The sequence below is a fragment of the Amblyraja radiata genome, chromosome 30, assembly GCF_010909765.2.
Source record: "Amblyraja radiata isolate CabotCenter1 chromosome 30, sAmbRad1.1.pri, whole genome shotgun sequence".
In the NCBI taxonomy this organism is placed as follows: Eukaryota; Metazoa; Chordata; class Chondrichthyes; order Rajiformes; family Rajidae; genus Amblyraja; species Amblyraja radiata.
Window position 1 is genome coordinate 29,940,793 of NC_045985.1, and position 17,949 is coordinate 29,958,741.

At 39.9% G+C, this 17,949-nt stretch overlaps 1 protein-coding gene across 1 annotated transcript in view; it reads left to right on the top strand.

The window, feature by feature from the left end:
- The window catches only part of LOC116990054 (pumilio homolog 2-like), a 38,324-nt gene extending 24,158 nt beyond the window's left edge, over positions 1–14,166 (top strand). The window contains exons 4-9 of the mRNA XM_033047580.1: positions 5,568–5,843; positions 8,178–8,414; positions 9,446–9,713; positions 11,589–11,718; positions 13,693–13,821; positions 13,948–14,166. Of these exons, the coding sequence (XP_032903471.1) occupies positions 5,568–5,843; positions 8,178–8,414; positions 9,446–9,713; positions 11,589–11,718; positions 13,693–13,821; positions 13,948–14,151 (1,244 nt within the window). The 3' untranslated portion in view covers positions 14,152–14,166. The remainder of the gene's footprint in view (positions 1–5,567; positions 5,844–8,177; positions 8,415–9,445; positions 9,714–11,588; positions 11,719–13,692; positions 13,822–13,947) is intronic.
- The last annotated feature ends 3,783 nt before the right edge of the window (positions 14,167–17,949 follow it).

Below are 17,949 nucleotides of genomic sequence, written 5' to 3' on the forward strand. Positions count from 1 at the left end.
ACAACGGAAACAACTGTCAGTTCAACAAATGAGCCATACTGGAGCAAAACATTTACATCGTGAAGTTTGTGGTTTCCAGTGCAGGCAAACAGCATCCTTGAAATACCATATGACCAAGCGCAAGGCAGAAGCCGAACTTTAATTTGCTTGTGACCAATGTGAGAAGCAGTTTGAGAAGGCTCACAATTTGAATGTTCATATGTCCCTTGACCCAGAATACAGATCAAAACAAACCTATTGAAATTGAATCAAATCAGCTAAGTATAGAAGCATTAATTAAGCAGGAACCTAGTTAACAGTTGTTAAACAGCTAAATGATGAGTCTAAAGAATCTTGCACCCATTTTCAATGTCAGCAAGACACAAAGGATTAACATGAATAAATGCAATCCAGTCAGGTTCACCTAAAATAGGTAGAGCAAGGGAAAGGTTAGTGTGGAGAATATAGTTCTGAGCATTATAGCACACCAGTTCCAGAGACAAAGTCCAATGTCTGCAATGGGGTAGAGGTGAATCAGGCAGAATCCTAGCAATTGGAAGGACTGTTCAGAACTGATAACAGAGGGCAAGAAGCTAGTTGGTGTTGTGGTGAGGCAGGATTCCACTTTGCCACAGTTACATCCTGGACATGCATTCAAGTCGCAGCGTTGTTTTGAATGAGGTGACAGTGCCCATCCAGTAGAAATAAGGACTCAATGGAGAAAGTTCTGGGTGGTTCAATAACCCTTTTGCCTCGGAATGGAACAGTGGCTGAAAATGTTGAGGGTGATAATGTTGCGAAGCATCAACTTGTCCCAGTGTTAGCAGACTTTCACACTTGTACATATAGTGGAACCACTTCGCGGTCAGTGGATGTGGACAACTCGGAATCCTCATTGAAGAAGGATATGTTCTTGTGCTCAGATCCTGAATATATAGAGGGTTCTTGGGAAAAAGTTCAGGTACAAGATGAAACTCAACCATTTGATGTGAAAAGAAAAACAGTTAACTGCAATGAAGCATCTTGTTCTATAAGAAATGATGTTGTGGATGGATTGGAGTCCAGTTATCTTTCTGAAAGGTATTTATCAAGTGAAGTTGACAGAGAAACAAAAGTTTAGAATGGTTATTCAGATGAGTCTTTTGAACCATATTGGAAGAAGAAGAGTAAGTTACCAGTTAAGAAGTGCAGTATTAAGGATGTGAAGAAACAATCTGAACAAAAACATGGCCGTAAACCAAACTGGGAAAGGGAAGATTTCCTCACCATGTATCGATGTCAGTATAAGGGTTGCTGTGCTGTTTACAAAGGAGTTGACTGACTTAAACATATAAAAGAGCAGCATGAAGAGGTGCGTGAAAGACTTTGCCCCCACCCAGGAGGTAACAAGGTGTTTCTGATTGATCGCTACCTCCAATGCCATGTAAAGCTGATCCATACAGAAGAAAGAACATCTTTACAGATCAGGAGGAAGTGCAAAGCCTTTGGTCACAACTTCGGAAAGACAAACCACATTTGATCAACAATTTTGAAGCATTTTGAGCTCTACCGTATGACCAAGGGTCTAGACGGGGAGAAGCTGAACATTTTGAAACAAATCATCTTGAAAGAGATTATGCATAACCCTATCCAGGAAGACAATGACTCAGACCTGGTGGGTAATCAGTGTGATGAGGATGGCAGTGATGGCGTTTCTGATGAGAAGTCAATTGCCGTTTTGTTCCCAACCCTGACCAGATCGATGTCAATGGTGACAGCAAAGGAGGTGCCAGCAAGGACGACTTTGACAACAACATCCCAGATATCCATGACGTGTGCCCAGAGAACAGCGCCATCAGTGAGACTGACCTGAGGAAGTTCCAAAGGGTACGATGCAGATCGTTCCTAACTGGGTAGTGCGCAACAAGGGCAGGGAGTTACTTCAGACCGCCAACTCTGACCCTGGCCTTACTGTCGGATTTGAGGAGTTCAACGTCATAAACTTCAGTGGCACCTTCTACGTCAACACAGATCATAATTATGTTGTTGTGTTCAAAAGGGAACTGCAGATGCTGGAATATCGAAGGTACACAAAATTGCTGGGGAAACTCAGTGGGTGCAGCAGCATCTATGGAGCGAAGGAAATAGGCGACGTTTCGGGCCGAAACCCTTCTTCAATTATGTTGGCTTTGTCTGTGGCATCCAGTCCAGCAGCTGCTTCTACGTGGTGATGTGAAAGTAGGCCAACCAAACCTACTGGGAAGAGAACCCACGGATACGCTAGCGTCTAGATCAAGGTGATAAACCCCACCACAGGATGAGAGGGTGGGAGCACCTCACCGGTGCAACGATCTACGAAGAGACTGGCAACACCCTCGGACAGGTGAGAACTTTATGGCACAACCAGAATATCGGCTGAAAGGATTACACTGCCTACAGGTCGCACCTGATCCATTGACCCTACTTCATCAGGATGGTTGTCAATGAAGAGAGTGAGAAATGGTTGCCATACCATTGGTTTGATGGACTTTGGGGTACTATTGAACTGGTAGCCATAACTTTGGTTTGGTGGACGTTGGGGTACTGTGATACATTATGGCTATATCATTCTGCTAATCATTGTTCTAATACTTGCGACCATTGTGTGTACCTACCGAGGACTGTGAATGTTATCATGTTTGATAAAAAGGAGGGAATGAAAGAGCTAATAGTCAAATCTAATTGTCAGATCTAAAATGGGGTCATTTTTCTACAAAAGCATGGTCTAGCAGAATAAAAGAATGGCTCGGTGCCATGTCTGAATGACTGTAAATTATATGGAACACAATATGGAGGACAGGTTGTCTTTTCAATAAAGAAATTAAGATGGAATTCTGCAGTAATACATGTGCTTCTTTCAAGGCCATAAAGAAGCCAACATTGAAAAAATAGCTGACGTTCCAGAGATAAGTAATAAATTGTTATTGGATGAGCTTGATTTGAACCCAGCTTTCCTATATTGTGAAAGGCTATAAAAACTTTCAGTCATGCCATATTTAGACTTGGTAGGAGTGTTTTACTGATAAGAAAAATGTATAATTGTGCTATCATTCCTTTGTTCTGTGAGTGGAGCCCGAGAAGCGCTGAGCAACGTTTGTGCTCATTGTAGATCTTTGCCACTCCCGTCTGACGAATCAATTAAAGATTGCCATGGATTACCTTTAACAATTTTGTTGCTATCTGCTTTTTAAGAAACAAACTTTGACACCGGGGGAGGGGGGCGTCCCCGGTGGGCCGGGGACCGCAGGCCGCGCCTCTCTCCCTGTCCAATGGCTCCTTGATGGAGGATGTTGTGACTCGGCAGGAGAGGTTTGGTAGCGGCGGGGGCCGAGCGCTGGCCACTGGCGCGGACGCACACGGGGCACCGCGACGGGCCAGGCAACATCTCCGGAGAAGGATCTCGACCCAAAAAGTCACCCATTCCTTTTCTCCGGGGATGCTGCCCGTCCAGCCGAGCCGCCGCAGCTTGGAGTCATTCAGGTATAAAATGAGAACTGAAGCCCACTTTTGGAGGTAGGCCATAAATTTCTTTGATGCTTCTGTAGCCTAAAATGGATGAACTAAACTCCATTGTTTTCCATCTTCACTTGTATTTAAGCCTGCTTAGTTTCCATAAACAAGTTTAGGAAGGGCATGTTTCCATGGAATATTTGGTTGCATGTCATTGTATATATCCAGGTAACGAGATTCAGGTTTGTCATAGATTTTGTTTTTGTGCAAGGGATCGGCATATCCAAAAATCAATCTGGGACTTTTACTTTTATTGAAATTTGATAAAGTGATCTATTCTACTTGAATGTCTGAGGGAGTTTGCTTCATGACCTGAACCATAAACAATTGTGTTTTGCACATTTCTTGTATTTCCCAGAAGAAATTAAGATGAGATGAAATGTGGCTTAGGGCATTTTGTCAAATTGTTTTATTTCACAATACAGAGAATTTTCAAAAAATCTTCCTTGGATTAGAACATGAAAGATAATGACTCATGCTATCCCTTCCACTGTGTCCCTTTGTGCAACAATCTAATTGTTCTGTATTCTTGAGCTATAGCTGAGGGAAGGCAGGCTGATCACTTTAGCCACATTTGTTTGCCTATATCCATTGTTCGCATTGTTCCACCTTGTCTGTTGACATTGATCAAACTTTCATCATAGTTTGAAAGATGTTTAATACACAGGCAAACAACTTAATTTTAACATATCTTTAGTCAGATGTAATTTGTAAAAGAAAAATTAAAACCGCTATTTTTAAAAGACTAGTGTTAACATTAACTTTTCTGCCTAGCTATCTCTGTGTTGAAAGAGGTGTGGGGGGGGGGGGTGGGAAATTATCAACATTGTTTGACCAAGATATGGACAAAGGATTGGTGGTGTTTAGTTTGCTCTGCACAATTCACTTTTGGGTGTGGTGCAAGTTCTTCTTTTGTCTGGATTTTATCAAGGCTGATTAATGTACCTCACTGAACTAAATTAAGTGGCACAACCATACTATTTAAAAAAATATGTCGTTTCAATTTCTTATAGTTCAAAACCTATTTCCCAATATATTTGTTTTGCTTTTCAAACCCTGTCCAAATTATCAAAGACTTTTCATAGTGCGGAAAACTTTAGGATACTTTGCTGTTGCCTCTAGATAATTTTGTGGTCATACTTGGTTAGCCTTGTTGCTAACCAAGTATGACCACAATATCAATTCGCATTGCTTCCAAATGAAGGAAAAATGCTGATCTATCCCCTCATTTTCCACAGAAACTATCCTCGCAGAAATGCCCACGTTGGAAGAGTGTTTTGCAGAATTTTAATCACCTTCCAACCTTTAACTACTTTTGGGAGAAAATGCCAAATAAATTTCCTCATTTTTGATTTTTAATTTAACTAAATTCGGTGAAAGCTAGTTTACTGTGGAAGTGTATAATTCCTCACATGGCAGTACTATGTTTTTTGACCAGACTGATTCCTGGGATGTCAGGACTTTCACATGAAGAAAGACTGGATAGACTCGGTTTGTACTCGCTAGAATTTAGAAGATTGAGGGGGGATCTTATAGAAACTTACAAAATTCTTAAGGGGTTGGACAGGCTAGATGCAGGAAGATTGTTCCCGATGTTGGGGAAGTCCAGAATAAGGGGTCACAGTTTAAGGATAAGGGGGAAATCTTTTAGGACCGAGATGAGGAAAACATTTTTCACACAGAGAGTGGTGAATCTCTGGAATTCTCTGCCACAGAAGGTAGTTGAGGCCAGTTCATTGGCTATATTTAAGAGGGAGTTAGATGTGGCCCTTATGGTTAAAGGGATCAGGGGGTATGGAGAGAAGGCATGTACAGGATACTGAGTTGGATGATCCGCCATGATCATATTGAAGGGCGGTGCAGGCTCGAAGGGCCGAATGGCCTACTCCTGCACCTATTTTCTATGTTTCTGTTGATGTAATTTGGTATTTTAAATAATTGCCTGATATCTGCTATTACAATGGAACCGTTTTAATCTGTGTGATATTTCATTGTTTTCACAAGTTTAACAAATTATTTGTCTAGGCATTAATTTTTTTTATGCAATGTTCTTAAAACAGCTGTGGCAGCTTCAGCTAATGGAACAGCAAACAGCCTAGCAGCAAATGGCCTCTTCCGTCCAATTGGAAACCAACCACAGCAACAACAGCAACAGCAAAGTAACAACTTGCAGTCAAACTCATTTTATGGCAGTAGCTCCCTTTCAAATAGTTCTCAGAGCAGTTCATTGTTCTCTCATGGGCCAGGCCAACCAAACAACACTTCACTTGGTTTTGGGAGCAGCAACTCGCTGGGTGCTGCAATTGGCTCAGCACTTGGAGGATTTGGATCAGCAGGTACCTAAGTAATCAGTATGTTTGCATTTACATACTTAGAGTGAAGAATACTATGTTCCAGTAGTTACATCAGCCAGACACAGCTAAACAAAACCTTTTTTTTAAATTGGCATCTATTCAGTCTGCTGGAAAATGGTGCTTAAAAAAATTGAGCGTTGTAATAATTGAACAATTTTCAGTTTAATTTAAAGTGAAAATGTATTTGTAATAGAAACCATGCAAATTTCAATTTAATTTAATCTTATTTCCGTGTGCACCTGCAGAGGGAAAGTCTACATATAGTAAACTCTCGGCCATCCTGCATCCATGAGTAATGAAGGATGCCAGTTGCATAAAATTGCGAAAACAAAAACATTTCTGCGCACCTCACATTAATATTCTTTGCATGGACCTTTAAATAAATTGCATCTCCTTCCCCTTTTAAATATGAATGATGCACGCTACAATTCTATATTTTAAGGCTAAGCATTCGGTGTAAAATGCAACAAAAATAAATCAAAATGAATGAAGGCTCCCTATCACACGAAATGCCAAATCTTCCCAGTATGGCGATTTCTACTCTGCCCACACTTGCAGTGCCATTATGTATAAACATAAACATAATCAACTAAAAATATCATTTCACATTTGCTTTAAATCTGTAGACATTTTTGCTGGTTGCATGAGAATTTGGGTGCATAAATACGGGCCATATGAGAGTTTACGGTATCTGGGAAAAAATGCTAAGCTGTGCGTAAATTTTGACATGGCTTTTCTTTGATTAAATAAACTATTTTAGCTGTGCCTTTTTTAATAAGAATTCAGGTCTTTGAGGCTTGCTAATTTAAAGTTAAGAATTAAACATCATGTGTTTTTCAATACCACCTTGTACGAAAACGATGGAGAAACACAATGTGCCTTGTTGAAGGTTGTCTTAATTCAAGAGACTTAACCAGGTTTACAGGCATCTTATATATTCTGCACCCTTAAATTATACCAGATTCAGATGTTTTTGTTTTAGTTTTAGTTATTTTAGTTTTAGTTTTAGAGATACAGTGCGGAAACAGGCCCTTCGGCCCACTGGGTCCGCGCCGACCAGCGATCCCCGCACATTAACACTATCCTACATCCACTAGGGACAGTTTTTAATTTTACCAAGCCAATTAACCTACAAACCTGTACGTCTTTGAAATGTGGGAGGAAACCGAAGATCTCGGAGAAAACCCACGCAGGTCATGGGGTGAACGTACAAACTCCGTACAGACAGCACCCGTAATCGGGATCGAATCCGGGTCCCCGGCGCTGCATTCGCTGTAAGGCAGCAACTCTACCGCTGAGCCACCGTGACTTGTGGCATTCGTGCAAGCCAAAAATACTTTCTTTCCTCCTTTCCTTCCAGACCATCCACACTTGTTTCTCAACATATTTTTTGACCACTTTGCTTTTCAGAAGTTGATCTATTTAATTGACTCAATTCACTTATCAGTTCTGAAGAAGGGTCCCGACCCGAAGCATCATCTATCCATATTCTCCATGGTTGCTGCCTGACCCGCTGAGTCACTCAGTACTGTATTTTTTATTGTAAGCCTACATCTGTAGTTCCTTGAAATTCTGTGCCATCTGACCTGATGTGAAATCCAAGCAGTAAGCCAACCCCCATGCTCCATTCTTTTGAGAAATTGACAGTGTATGTCTGTAAATTCCAGGCCTCTATTTAGATGACTAAAAAGAGGTGACTTATTTTGGAACGTGTAGTTTTAGCCAGCAAGATCTGACCTAACAAATGTTTAGTTGTCCTAAAGATTCATATGCTTCTAAATTATATTTTCATTACTGAAACTTGGCCGGTTACAATGTATTTTGTGTTTTTTTGCCCAAGTAATTAAGTAACAATGTGGTACTTGTTAAAAGCATATTGAAAATGCAGCTATTAGTTGCATTTTATTTATCTATATTTTAAATCTATCAGATTATTTTTACGTGATTTCCCTTTGTATCAATGCAATTTTCTACTTTCAGAAGCGTGATCAGAAAAGTCAATATTTTTCTGTAGATTTTCCCTCGTGTAGTTGTCCTTAAACTCATGTTTCTTCCTTTAAAGTATAACCTTTTTTAAAAAATGAACACAAAGTATACTCTGTCTTGTTCTTGAAAATAGTTCTGTTATTTTCTGTGGTCATCGGTAAATATAATTGAAATGGCATGAAAATTGCCAAGACAAAGTTAGTAATTCAGTTGTTAATCATCTCAGTTATCCTTTGTTGGTTTATAATTTTTACAGCTCAATAGTCAATGATAACTAAAATATTGACAAATGCTTTTATTGATCTTGCATCCAAAACACTGAATTTACAGTTGGCGGTTCTGGAAGCAACAGTGTATCCAGAAGAGATTCATTGTCTACTGGCTCTGATCTATACAAACGACCCAACAGCAATCTGCCTCCCATAGGACAGCAATACTACAGCAGCTTGGGATTCTCCTCCTCGCCTGGTCCAATTGGCATGCCCCTTCCCAACCAGAATCCAGGTCATTCTTTAACACCACCTCCATCCCTTTCCTCACAAGGATCGTCATCTACTCTGCACCTTGGTATGTTTTTTTAAATTCCATAATGTATAATGATTTGGTTTAGTGTGCAATTTTCTGTATTTCCGTTAACTCTTCAGTCTTACACAGACCGGTGCTTACTGTACAAACTAGGTAAGCTTATGGGCCTGTCCCACTTAGGCGACTGCCAGGGACTAATTTTAATGGAATTCACCTGGCGACAACATACGTCAACCTACGACAGCAAAAATTGTCGCCACTGTCGCAGAAAATGTTTCAACATGTTGAAAATTTTGCAGCAGTCGCCTGTAGTTGCCCAAAAAATCACCCAAGTGGGACAGTCCCATTGGTCTTTATAATTCTGTTTTTGCAAATTAGTTTTGTGCCTTATCATTTAATGCAGTAATCCTTCAGACACCTGATATGCCAAAGGTGTTATTGGCTTTTGCTTTAATAAAAAGAATGACTATCAGTGATTATCAAAAGTGACATTTTTTTTCGCTGTTTATCTCTGGCCCCTTAACTACACTAATGCAATGTGCAGAAGTGTGGAGACTATATCTTCTTAAAAAGAAAGCTCTATTTCCTTTGTTATGGTAAGATAATCACTGATACAAAATCTTGCCTGATATGCACATCTGCACTGCAGCTGTCGGGACTGATGTGTTTATCATTGAATGCTTTTGTACTTCTGATAGGGTTTCATTCATTGAAAAATACAGCTGATTTCTGGGATATTGTTTAGTTAAAGTTCATTTTATTGCATTGCTAGTGCTCCATTTTGATTGTTCCTGTTAGATTTCACTAACTTCAAGAATATCTTAAATAGTTAAACGAATTATAAAGAATAAATCTTAAATCGAGTAAATTCATGAATGTTGTTTTTGTGTGTGGAAGGGGAGGGAAAGAGTTTATATCAGTTCTTTGGTACTATACAACATTTTTGAAATAGAAGAAAGTGGTAATTTAAGATACAGTTTAGATTCCATTACTGTAAAACTTGGATTTTCATGCCAATCAGTCATATTGAAAATGGCCAGTCTTGTAAGTTGCTTCATATATTTTCACTGCAGGCGGACTGACAAATGGCAGTGGTCGGTTCATTTCTGCAGCACCTGGTGCCGAAGCTAAAAGTCGTAGTGGAACTGGTTCAACAAGTCTGTTCAGCTCTAGCAGTCAGCTGTTCCCTCCCTCACGTCTTCGATACAGCAGATCTGATATCATGCCTTCGGGTCGTAGTAGGCTGTTGGAGGACTTCCGAAATAACCGTTTCCCTAATCTTCAACTACGTGATCTGGTCGGTCACATAGTTGAATTCTCCCAGGACCAACATGGGTCTAGGTAAAATCTGCAGACTATTTTGATTTTTTTAAGTGGACATATGTTTTCAAGTTTAATAATATTGATTTCATGGTATTCATTAACAATGTGGAACAATATTTATTTGTACAAATTTAGTACAGTCACTGAATGTAAACATGCAGGTACAGCAGACATTGAAGAAAGCCAATGGCATGGCACGTTGGCCTTCATTGCGAGAGGATTTGAGTTTAGGAGCAAGGACTGCAGTTGTACAGGCCCTGGCGAGACCGCACCTGGAGTATTGTGTTCAATTTTGGTCTCCTAATTTGAGGAAGGACATTATTGCTATTGAGGGAGTGCCGCGTAGGTTCACCAGGTTAATTCCCGGGTTGGCGGGACTGACGTACGATGAAAGAATGGGTCTACTGGGCCTGTATTCGCAGGAATTTAGTAGGATGAGAGGGGATCTTATAGAAACATATAAAATTCTTAGAGGATTGGACAAGATAGAGGCGGGACAAATGTTCCCGATGTTGGGGGAGTCCAGAACCAGGGGTCACAGTTTAAGAAGAAGGGTAGGCCATTTAGGAATGAGATGAGGAAAAACTTTTTCACCCCGAGGGTTGTGAATCTGTGGAATTCTCTGCCACAGAAGGCGTTGGAGGAAAATTCATTGGATGTTTTCAAGAGAGTTAGATTTAGCTCTTAGGGCTAAGGGAATCAAGGGATATGGGGAAAAAGCCAGAACGAGGTACTGATTTTGGACGATCAGCCATGATCACATTGAATGGCGATGCAGCCTCGAAGGACCGAATGGCCTACTTCTGCACGTATTTTCTATGTTTAGTGTTGTCAAAGGAATCACAGCAGTTAAGGCACAGAGGGAGGAGGCCTTTCAACCTGTTGTGATCACCCGTTTGTGTGTAAGAGTAACCATGCTGATCCCACTCTCTTGCCATCTTCCCTTAGCCTTAAAACTTAAGGGGCTGTCCCACGTGGCGATTTTTTTTGGCGACTGCCGGCGTCATATCAGTGTCGCCAAAAGATTTTGCACATTTCAAAATCCAGCGGTGACAAATGTTGCAACACTTGAAAAAACACCATGCTTTGTATGTCGTCATGCAGCAAATTTTACGATGACCTGATGCGTCAGTCAATGATGTCGGTAGGTCGCCGAAAAAATGGCCAAGTGGAAAAGGCCCATTACTATGGATATTTAGTCAATTCACTTTGAATGCTAACTTGAATCACAATCCATTACTGGTGCTGCCAGTGTATTCCAGATCCTAACTACTTGCTATGTAAAAAGAAAACTTGTTGGGTAACTATTTACTGGCCCAAATAGACTAGTCTCCCCTTTTTATGCACCATTTTCAGATTTGTCTTTTTTTTTTAATTTGTGCAACTGCTGTAATTTGTGTGTCTGGGCATCTGTGTCCTGTTTAGATGGTGCTGGAGCTATACATATTTTGTATTTCTGAGACATCCCCTTACCACCATGATGGAGGAAGATTTCTGACATTTCATGATAAGACCATGTCTTTTTAAAATGGCATCTCAGCTTTGACAGCAAAAAGATGTGGGCTTCAGTAGGCAATTAACCTGAGTGTAGACACAAAATGCTGGAGTAACTCAGTGGGACAGCAGCATCTCTGGAGAGAAGGCATGGGTGACGTTTTGGATCGAGACCCTTCTTCAGACCCATTCCTACTTTCCAGAGATGCTGCCTGTCCCGCTAGTTACTCCAGCATTTTGTGTCTACCCTCGATTTAAATCAGCATCTGCAGTTCGTTAACCTGAATGTATCAGTTTTGTAAATAATTTTACTTGATGAAATGTTTTGAGGAAAAATTGATTTTTAAATGGTTCTAGCATTTAGCCAATTACATTGTTTTATTTGGGGGTGTCTGACAGATTCATCCAGCAAAAATTAGAACGAGCTACGCCTGCAGAACGTCAGATGGTTTTTAGTGAGATCCTGCAAGCTGCTTATCAACTGATGACTGATGTGTTTGGAAATTATGTAATACAGAAATTCTTTGAGGTAGGCATATTTTCTAAAGTTTAAAACAATGTTTTGAGAATATAATAGCTACTTTAACTTATGTATCCTGAGGATTTGGGTGTGTTAGGATCATAACTAGAAACAAGAGTTGGCTATCCAGCCGTTTGAGCCTTCTCTGCCATGATCAGAATCTTGGCTGATCTTTTTACCTGATATTTTCCAGCCCATTCCAATATCCCTTGACATTCCAATATCCCTTGACAAATCTAATAATCCCTTTTTACACAATGACTGAGACTCCAGGTTTGGTGCAATAGTGGTGCACCTTTGGAATTCTCTATCCTGGTCCAAGCTTAGAAGTTTTCCGTCCAGAATGTTGTCTATCACTTTCAAGTTCTCCAGCAGTTTTGTCTAACCAATGGAGCTCTATAAGAAATTTGTAAATATCGATGAGATCTCCTGTCATTCTTCATAATTCTGGAGTACAGACCCAATTACACAATCTCTCTTGGGGGAAAATGCATAATTCCTGGAAGCAGTATAATGAAACTTTCCTGCACTTCCTCTGTAAAATGCACCATTTCTTGACTAGAAGGTAAGAACTGTACACAATATTCCTGGTTTAGAATCACCAAGACTCAATGCAATTGGAATACAACATCTTTATGTGTGTAATCAAATCTTTCTGTCTGAAGAATGGTCCCATCCAAAAACATCGCCTGCTCATTTCCTCCACAGATGATGCCTAACCCACAGATTTCCGCAGTTTATTTGCTGCTCAGGATTCCATGCATTTGTAGTTCCTTGACCCCTTTTCCTATAAAGTTTCTGATTGCTATTCACCCTCCTAATTGCCTGCTGCCTCAGCATAGTGATGTACAAGCACACAGAGGTCCATGTAAACATCGGCACTATCCATTCTCTCATCATTTGACACATACTACTTTCCTACCTTGGTTACTATCATCAGCAAATTTGGAAATACAACATTTCTTTCCCTCATCCAAGGTGTTGATAATATATCACAGGAACCTGGGCCCAAGCATCAGTCGTGATAACCCACTAGTCGTTGCAGGCCAATCTGAGAAAGATTTGTATGTTTGCTCTCTTTCATGCCTGATGACTACTTCTCTTTCCATGTCAGTATACTACAGAAAATCCAAATACCCGACATCCATGGGTTTCCACGTCTAAAGAAGGGTCTCGACCCGAAACATCACCCATTCCTTCTATCCAGAGATGTTACCTGTCCTGCTGAGTTTCCCCATTACTTATTCCATTAGAGACATCCTCAAAGAAACTCTTAACAGATTAGCCAAAACAATTGTTACTTTATAAATCCATATTGATTGCATGATCCTATTAATTTTTTCACGTTTTTTTATTCCATCCTACATTGCAGATTCTGGCACTTTTGCTGCTAGTAGTTCTCTATTCTCTTCCCCTTTCTTAAATAGTGGGGTCACAATTTCTCCCCCTCTAATTGACAGGAGCAACTCCTGAATCTACAGAACTTTGGAAAATGATAACCAGAGCATCCATCATCTCTAATACCAGCTCTTTCAAAATTATGGGAATATAGATCTTCCAATCAGCCACCCCCTCACTTGTATCTATCTATCACCTGCCAGGCTTTGCCCTGCCCCACATTTTTTTCTCCAGCTTCCTCCTCCCTCATCCACAATTTGAAGAAGGGTCCCAACCTGAAACGTCACCTGTCCATTCCCTTCACAGATGCTACTTGACCCGTGAAGTTCCTCCAGTACTTAGCTTTTTGCCACAGATTCCAGCATCTGTAGTTTTGTGTCTCTCCAATGGTCAGTTAATACTTGGTCCAAACTGCTTTACATATTTGTTTAAATTATATAATTGAATACCATTACTTAATTACCGGTTTCCATTGCCGTCACCCTTCCTTTCCTCCCCCCCTCCCTCACACATTTTGCAGCCTTTCAGATGGTCGATCTGCATCTCGCTTGACATGAAATTTATGAATTTGTTTGAATTTTTTAGTTTGGAAGTTTGGATCAGAAACTAGCTTTAGCCCAGCGCATCCGAGGGCATGTTTTACCCTTGGCTCTACAGATGTATGGTTGTCGTGTTATTCAGAAGGCTTTAGAATCCATTTCAGCAGACCAGCAGGTAATTGTAAGTTTGAACAGCTTTTTTATAATTAAAACTTGGATAATCATTGGTGCACAGATATTAATATTCTAGTATAATTTTCTTAAATTAAGTTTTATTTTAATGATGTTCTTCTCAATGCAGAATGATATGGTAAAGGAATTGGATGGACACGTTTTAAAATGTGTTAAGGACCAAAATGGAAACCATGTGGTTCAAAAGTGCATTGAATGTGTGCAACCACAGTCTCTCCAGTTCATTATTGATGCTTTTAAAGGGCAGGTAAGCACTTACTTTTATTACAACCTAACACGTGGTGACCACTTTATTCCTATGTGCCAAAATTGATGCAATCGAAGAGCTTATTAAGCTAACACTCAAACGAGTCAAATTTATAAAATGATGGTTCTAATTTGGAACCTCACCCAATTGAGAAGATTGTCGAAATGCCATGAGTACATGGCAATTTTCTGTTTTATTTTAAGAGTACAGTAAATCAAGGAGAGAAAGTTCACAAGTTTTCAACATGTGAAAAGTCACATCAGGAATATGTTTTTGTAAAATTGCTACAATATTCTGATCGTACAGTGCTTACTACATGTGATATTCTTGGATGATCTTGGTTAATTTATTTAACTGGCAAATTATGTACAGATAATTGACATTGAGTTAAGTTATTTTCTCAGCTGAATAAAGAAGTTATTTGACAGTTTACAAATCTGCAGTATTTCAACCTGAGAAAAAATGTATCCTGTACCAATTATTTTATAATTAGCTATTCTTTTATCAGGTATTCACTTATATGGAACTTTTATATACCCAAATGTACTTTAGATTATCAGACTACATTTTGGTTACAATTGTGATTGATTATGAATAATTAGCCAATTTTTTGTTGTTTTATTTTGAGTATTTTCTCTGAATGAACCTGAATCTAACTCTGAAATAATTCCATAATTTGTTTCTTAACCTATTACCACACATGAGCTTTTAACTGAATAAACTGTTGACAGCTTATTCTGTTGATTTGATATGTGTGAGTTAGAAAGTTATAAAACAATGGCCAGGCAATTGTTTAAATTCACAAAGGGTTAAACAGACAAACTAACCATACTTCTGAAGAAGGGTCTCGACCCGAAACGTCGCCTATTTCCTTCCCTCCTTAGATGCTGCCTCACCCGCTGAGTTTCTCCAGCATTTTTATCTACCAACTAACCATACAAGTTCTTTAGAAAAATATATTTTCCAAACAATAATTATTGAAGGTAAACCTATTTTCCTCATGCATAGTTGCTGTGGGCTCAGGAGATTATGCATCTCCTGCACTTGGTTCAATTAATCCCTCTTTGACAGAGCTATGCAGTTACTCCAATTCCCGACCGTTGTCCCCTACCATTTTCTTTTGATAGTCACTTAAATCTACCACCACTTTTGTAAATACATGTCAGATCGCATTCCCTCATTGCAGAAAAGTTACATGCGAACAGTTGATTCATTTACGATAATGTTAAGTATGTTCACCAGTCATTGAATCTGCTTTTACGAGATAATGATGTTTAATTCCTTCATCAACACCATAAACACAAAGTTTAGAGCAACCCTTTCCAACCTTACTTAATCTCTGTTCTAAGGAGATTAACATCAATTTAAGCAGAAAACCATTGTCTTCAACGTTTAGGTTTAGTTTAGTTTAGTTTAGAGACTGAAATTATGGTTGTGTACTAGGCAAGCTTGTTAATTATACACCAAAATCAACATTGATCCTAATGTTGACTCATGGATAATCATTTGATAAGGTCCCACATAGGAGATTAGTGGGCAAAATTAGGGCACATGGTATTGGGGGTAGAGTGCTGACATGGATAGAGAAGTGCTTGGCAGACAGGAAACAGAGTAGGCATTAACGGGTCCCTTTCAGAATGGCAGGCAGTGACTAGTGGGGTACCGCAAGGCTCGGTGCTGGCACCGCAGCTATTTACAATATACATCAATGATTTGGGTGAAGGAATTCAAAGTAACATTAGCAAATTTGCAAATGACACAAAGCTGGGTGGCAGTGTGAACTGTGAGGAGGATGCTATGAGAATGCAAGGTGACTTGGACAGGTTGGGGGAGTGGGCAGATGCATGGCAGATGAAGTTTAATACGGATAAATGTGAGGTTATCCACTTTGGTAGCAAAAACAGGAAGACAGATTACTATCTAAATGGCGTCAAGTTGGGAAACGGGGAAGTACAACGGGATCTGGGGTCCTTGTACATCAGTCTATGAAAGTAAGCATGCAGGTACAGCAGGCAGTGAAGAATGCGAATGGCATGTTAGCCTTTATAACACGAGGAATCGAATATAGGAGCAAAGAGGTCCTTCTGCAGTTGTACAGGGCCCTAGTGAGACCACACCTGGAGTTTTGTATGCAGTTTTGGTCCCCTAATTTTCGGAAGGACATTCTTACTATTGAGGGAGTGCAGCGTAGGTTTCCCAGGTTAATTCCCGGGAAGGCGGGACTGTCATATGCTGAGAGAATGGAGCGGCTGGGCTTGTATACTCTGGAGTTTAGAAGGATGAGAGGGAATCTCACTGAAACATATAAGATTGTTAAGGGCTTGGACACGCTAGAGGCAGGAAACATGTTCCCGATGTTGGGGGAGTCCAGAACCAGGGGCACACAAGTTTAAGAATAAGGAGTAAGCCATTTAGAACGGAGACGAGGAAACACTTTTTCTCACAGAGAGTGGTGAGTCTGTGGAGTTCTCTGCCTCGGAGGCCGGTTCTCTGGATGCTTTCAAGAGAGAGCTAGATAGGGCTCTTAAAAATAGCAGAGTCAGGGGATATGGGGAGAAGGCAGGAACGGGTACTGATTGGGGATGATCAGCCATGATACATGGAATGGCGGTGCTGGCTCGAAGGGCCGAATGGCCTACTCCTGCACCTATTGTCTATTGTCTACCTTCCTTGAGGTCTGGGAAACTATTTTCTGATTCTGTCCATTAACTAATATTGTGTGCATGCTGCCATCATTTTCTTAATTGCATACTTCTAAGTTTGCAAATATGTATTATGTGAAATATATCAAATTTCCAGTCCATATTACAAATGTATTTGTTAACCTATACTTTTCCAAATATCATTTAATTTTCCTCTGCTTTCTTGTAACTGAGGATTTTCTGGCATGAAATGTGCTGCCATATAGTTGTCATGTTTAGCCTCCCTTTTTTTTTAAAGTAGTGTTGCAACAATTTCAGTCCTCCACTCCTCTGACACCAATCCTCATATCCATGGTGGATTGGAAGATTGTGACTATAGCCTTTGCACTTTTGAGGATCTTGTATGTACTTTGTCTTTATCTATGGCCCGATAAATAAAAATCAAATTTGCCTTTTGTGTAAAGATCAAACATCATTGAGTGTGAATGAAGTGTCGGCTAAAAATAAATTAGAAGAGACAGTATACCAACATTGCTATATCAATGATATGTAATGTCAATTATTACAGTAATATTACGACAGCTTCAGTAGAAGAACAATTTACATACCTTATGGCAAGGTCCAATAATTTGAGGTCACCAGAATTATAAACAAAGATTATGTTTGTTGAAATAAGTAGTCAAAACACTTTACCACCAATGAAAGTAAGTTCAGTGGTACACAAAATTGCTGGGGAAACTCAGCGGGTGCAGCAGCATCTATGGAGCGAAGGAAATAGGCGACGTTTCGGGCCGAAACCCTTCTTAAGTAGTTCAGTATTTAGTCACTCACTCGTACCCCAACATGTAAGGTGAGAATTCCATTATTCTCAAGTGATCGTCAAGTAATTTGATTTCAGGTGAGTCATCCATCCCTCTGAAACCAGATTAAATAACACAGATGAAAGGCCAATCACCTCTAAGAATTAATCTTTGTTTTTCTCCCTCCGAAGATGCCCGAATCCCATTTTTTAAATTTCATATTGCCAATGTCTGATGTTTTATTTTTCTGGTTTGCTGCGTCAAAACTTTGCAACTAAACGCATCCAGATGAGTTGAAAACTTATCCAAAATCACTTACCTGAGATAATGGGGGCACCTGCTGTAACTTTATTATGGCAGTAGCTTCACTCATGGGCATTTGTTACATACGTATCTCACATTTTCCCATCTGATAAAGACGC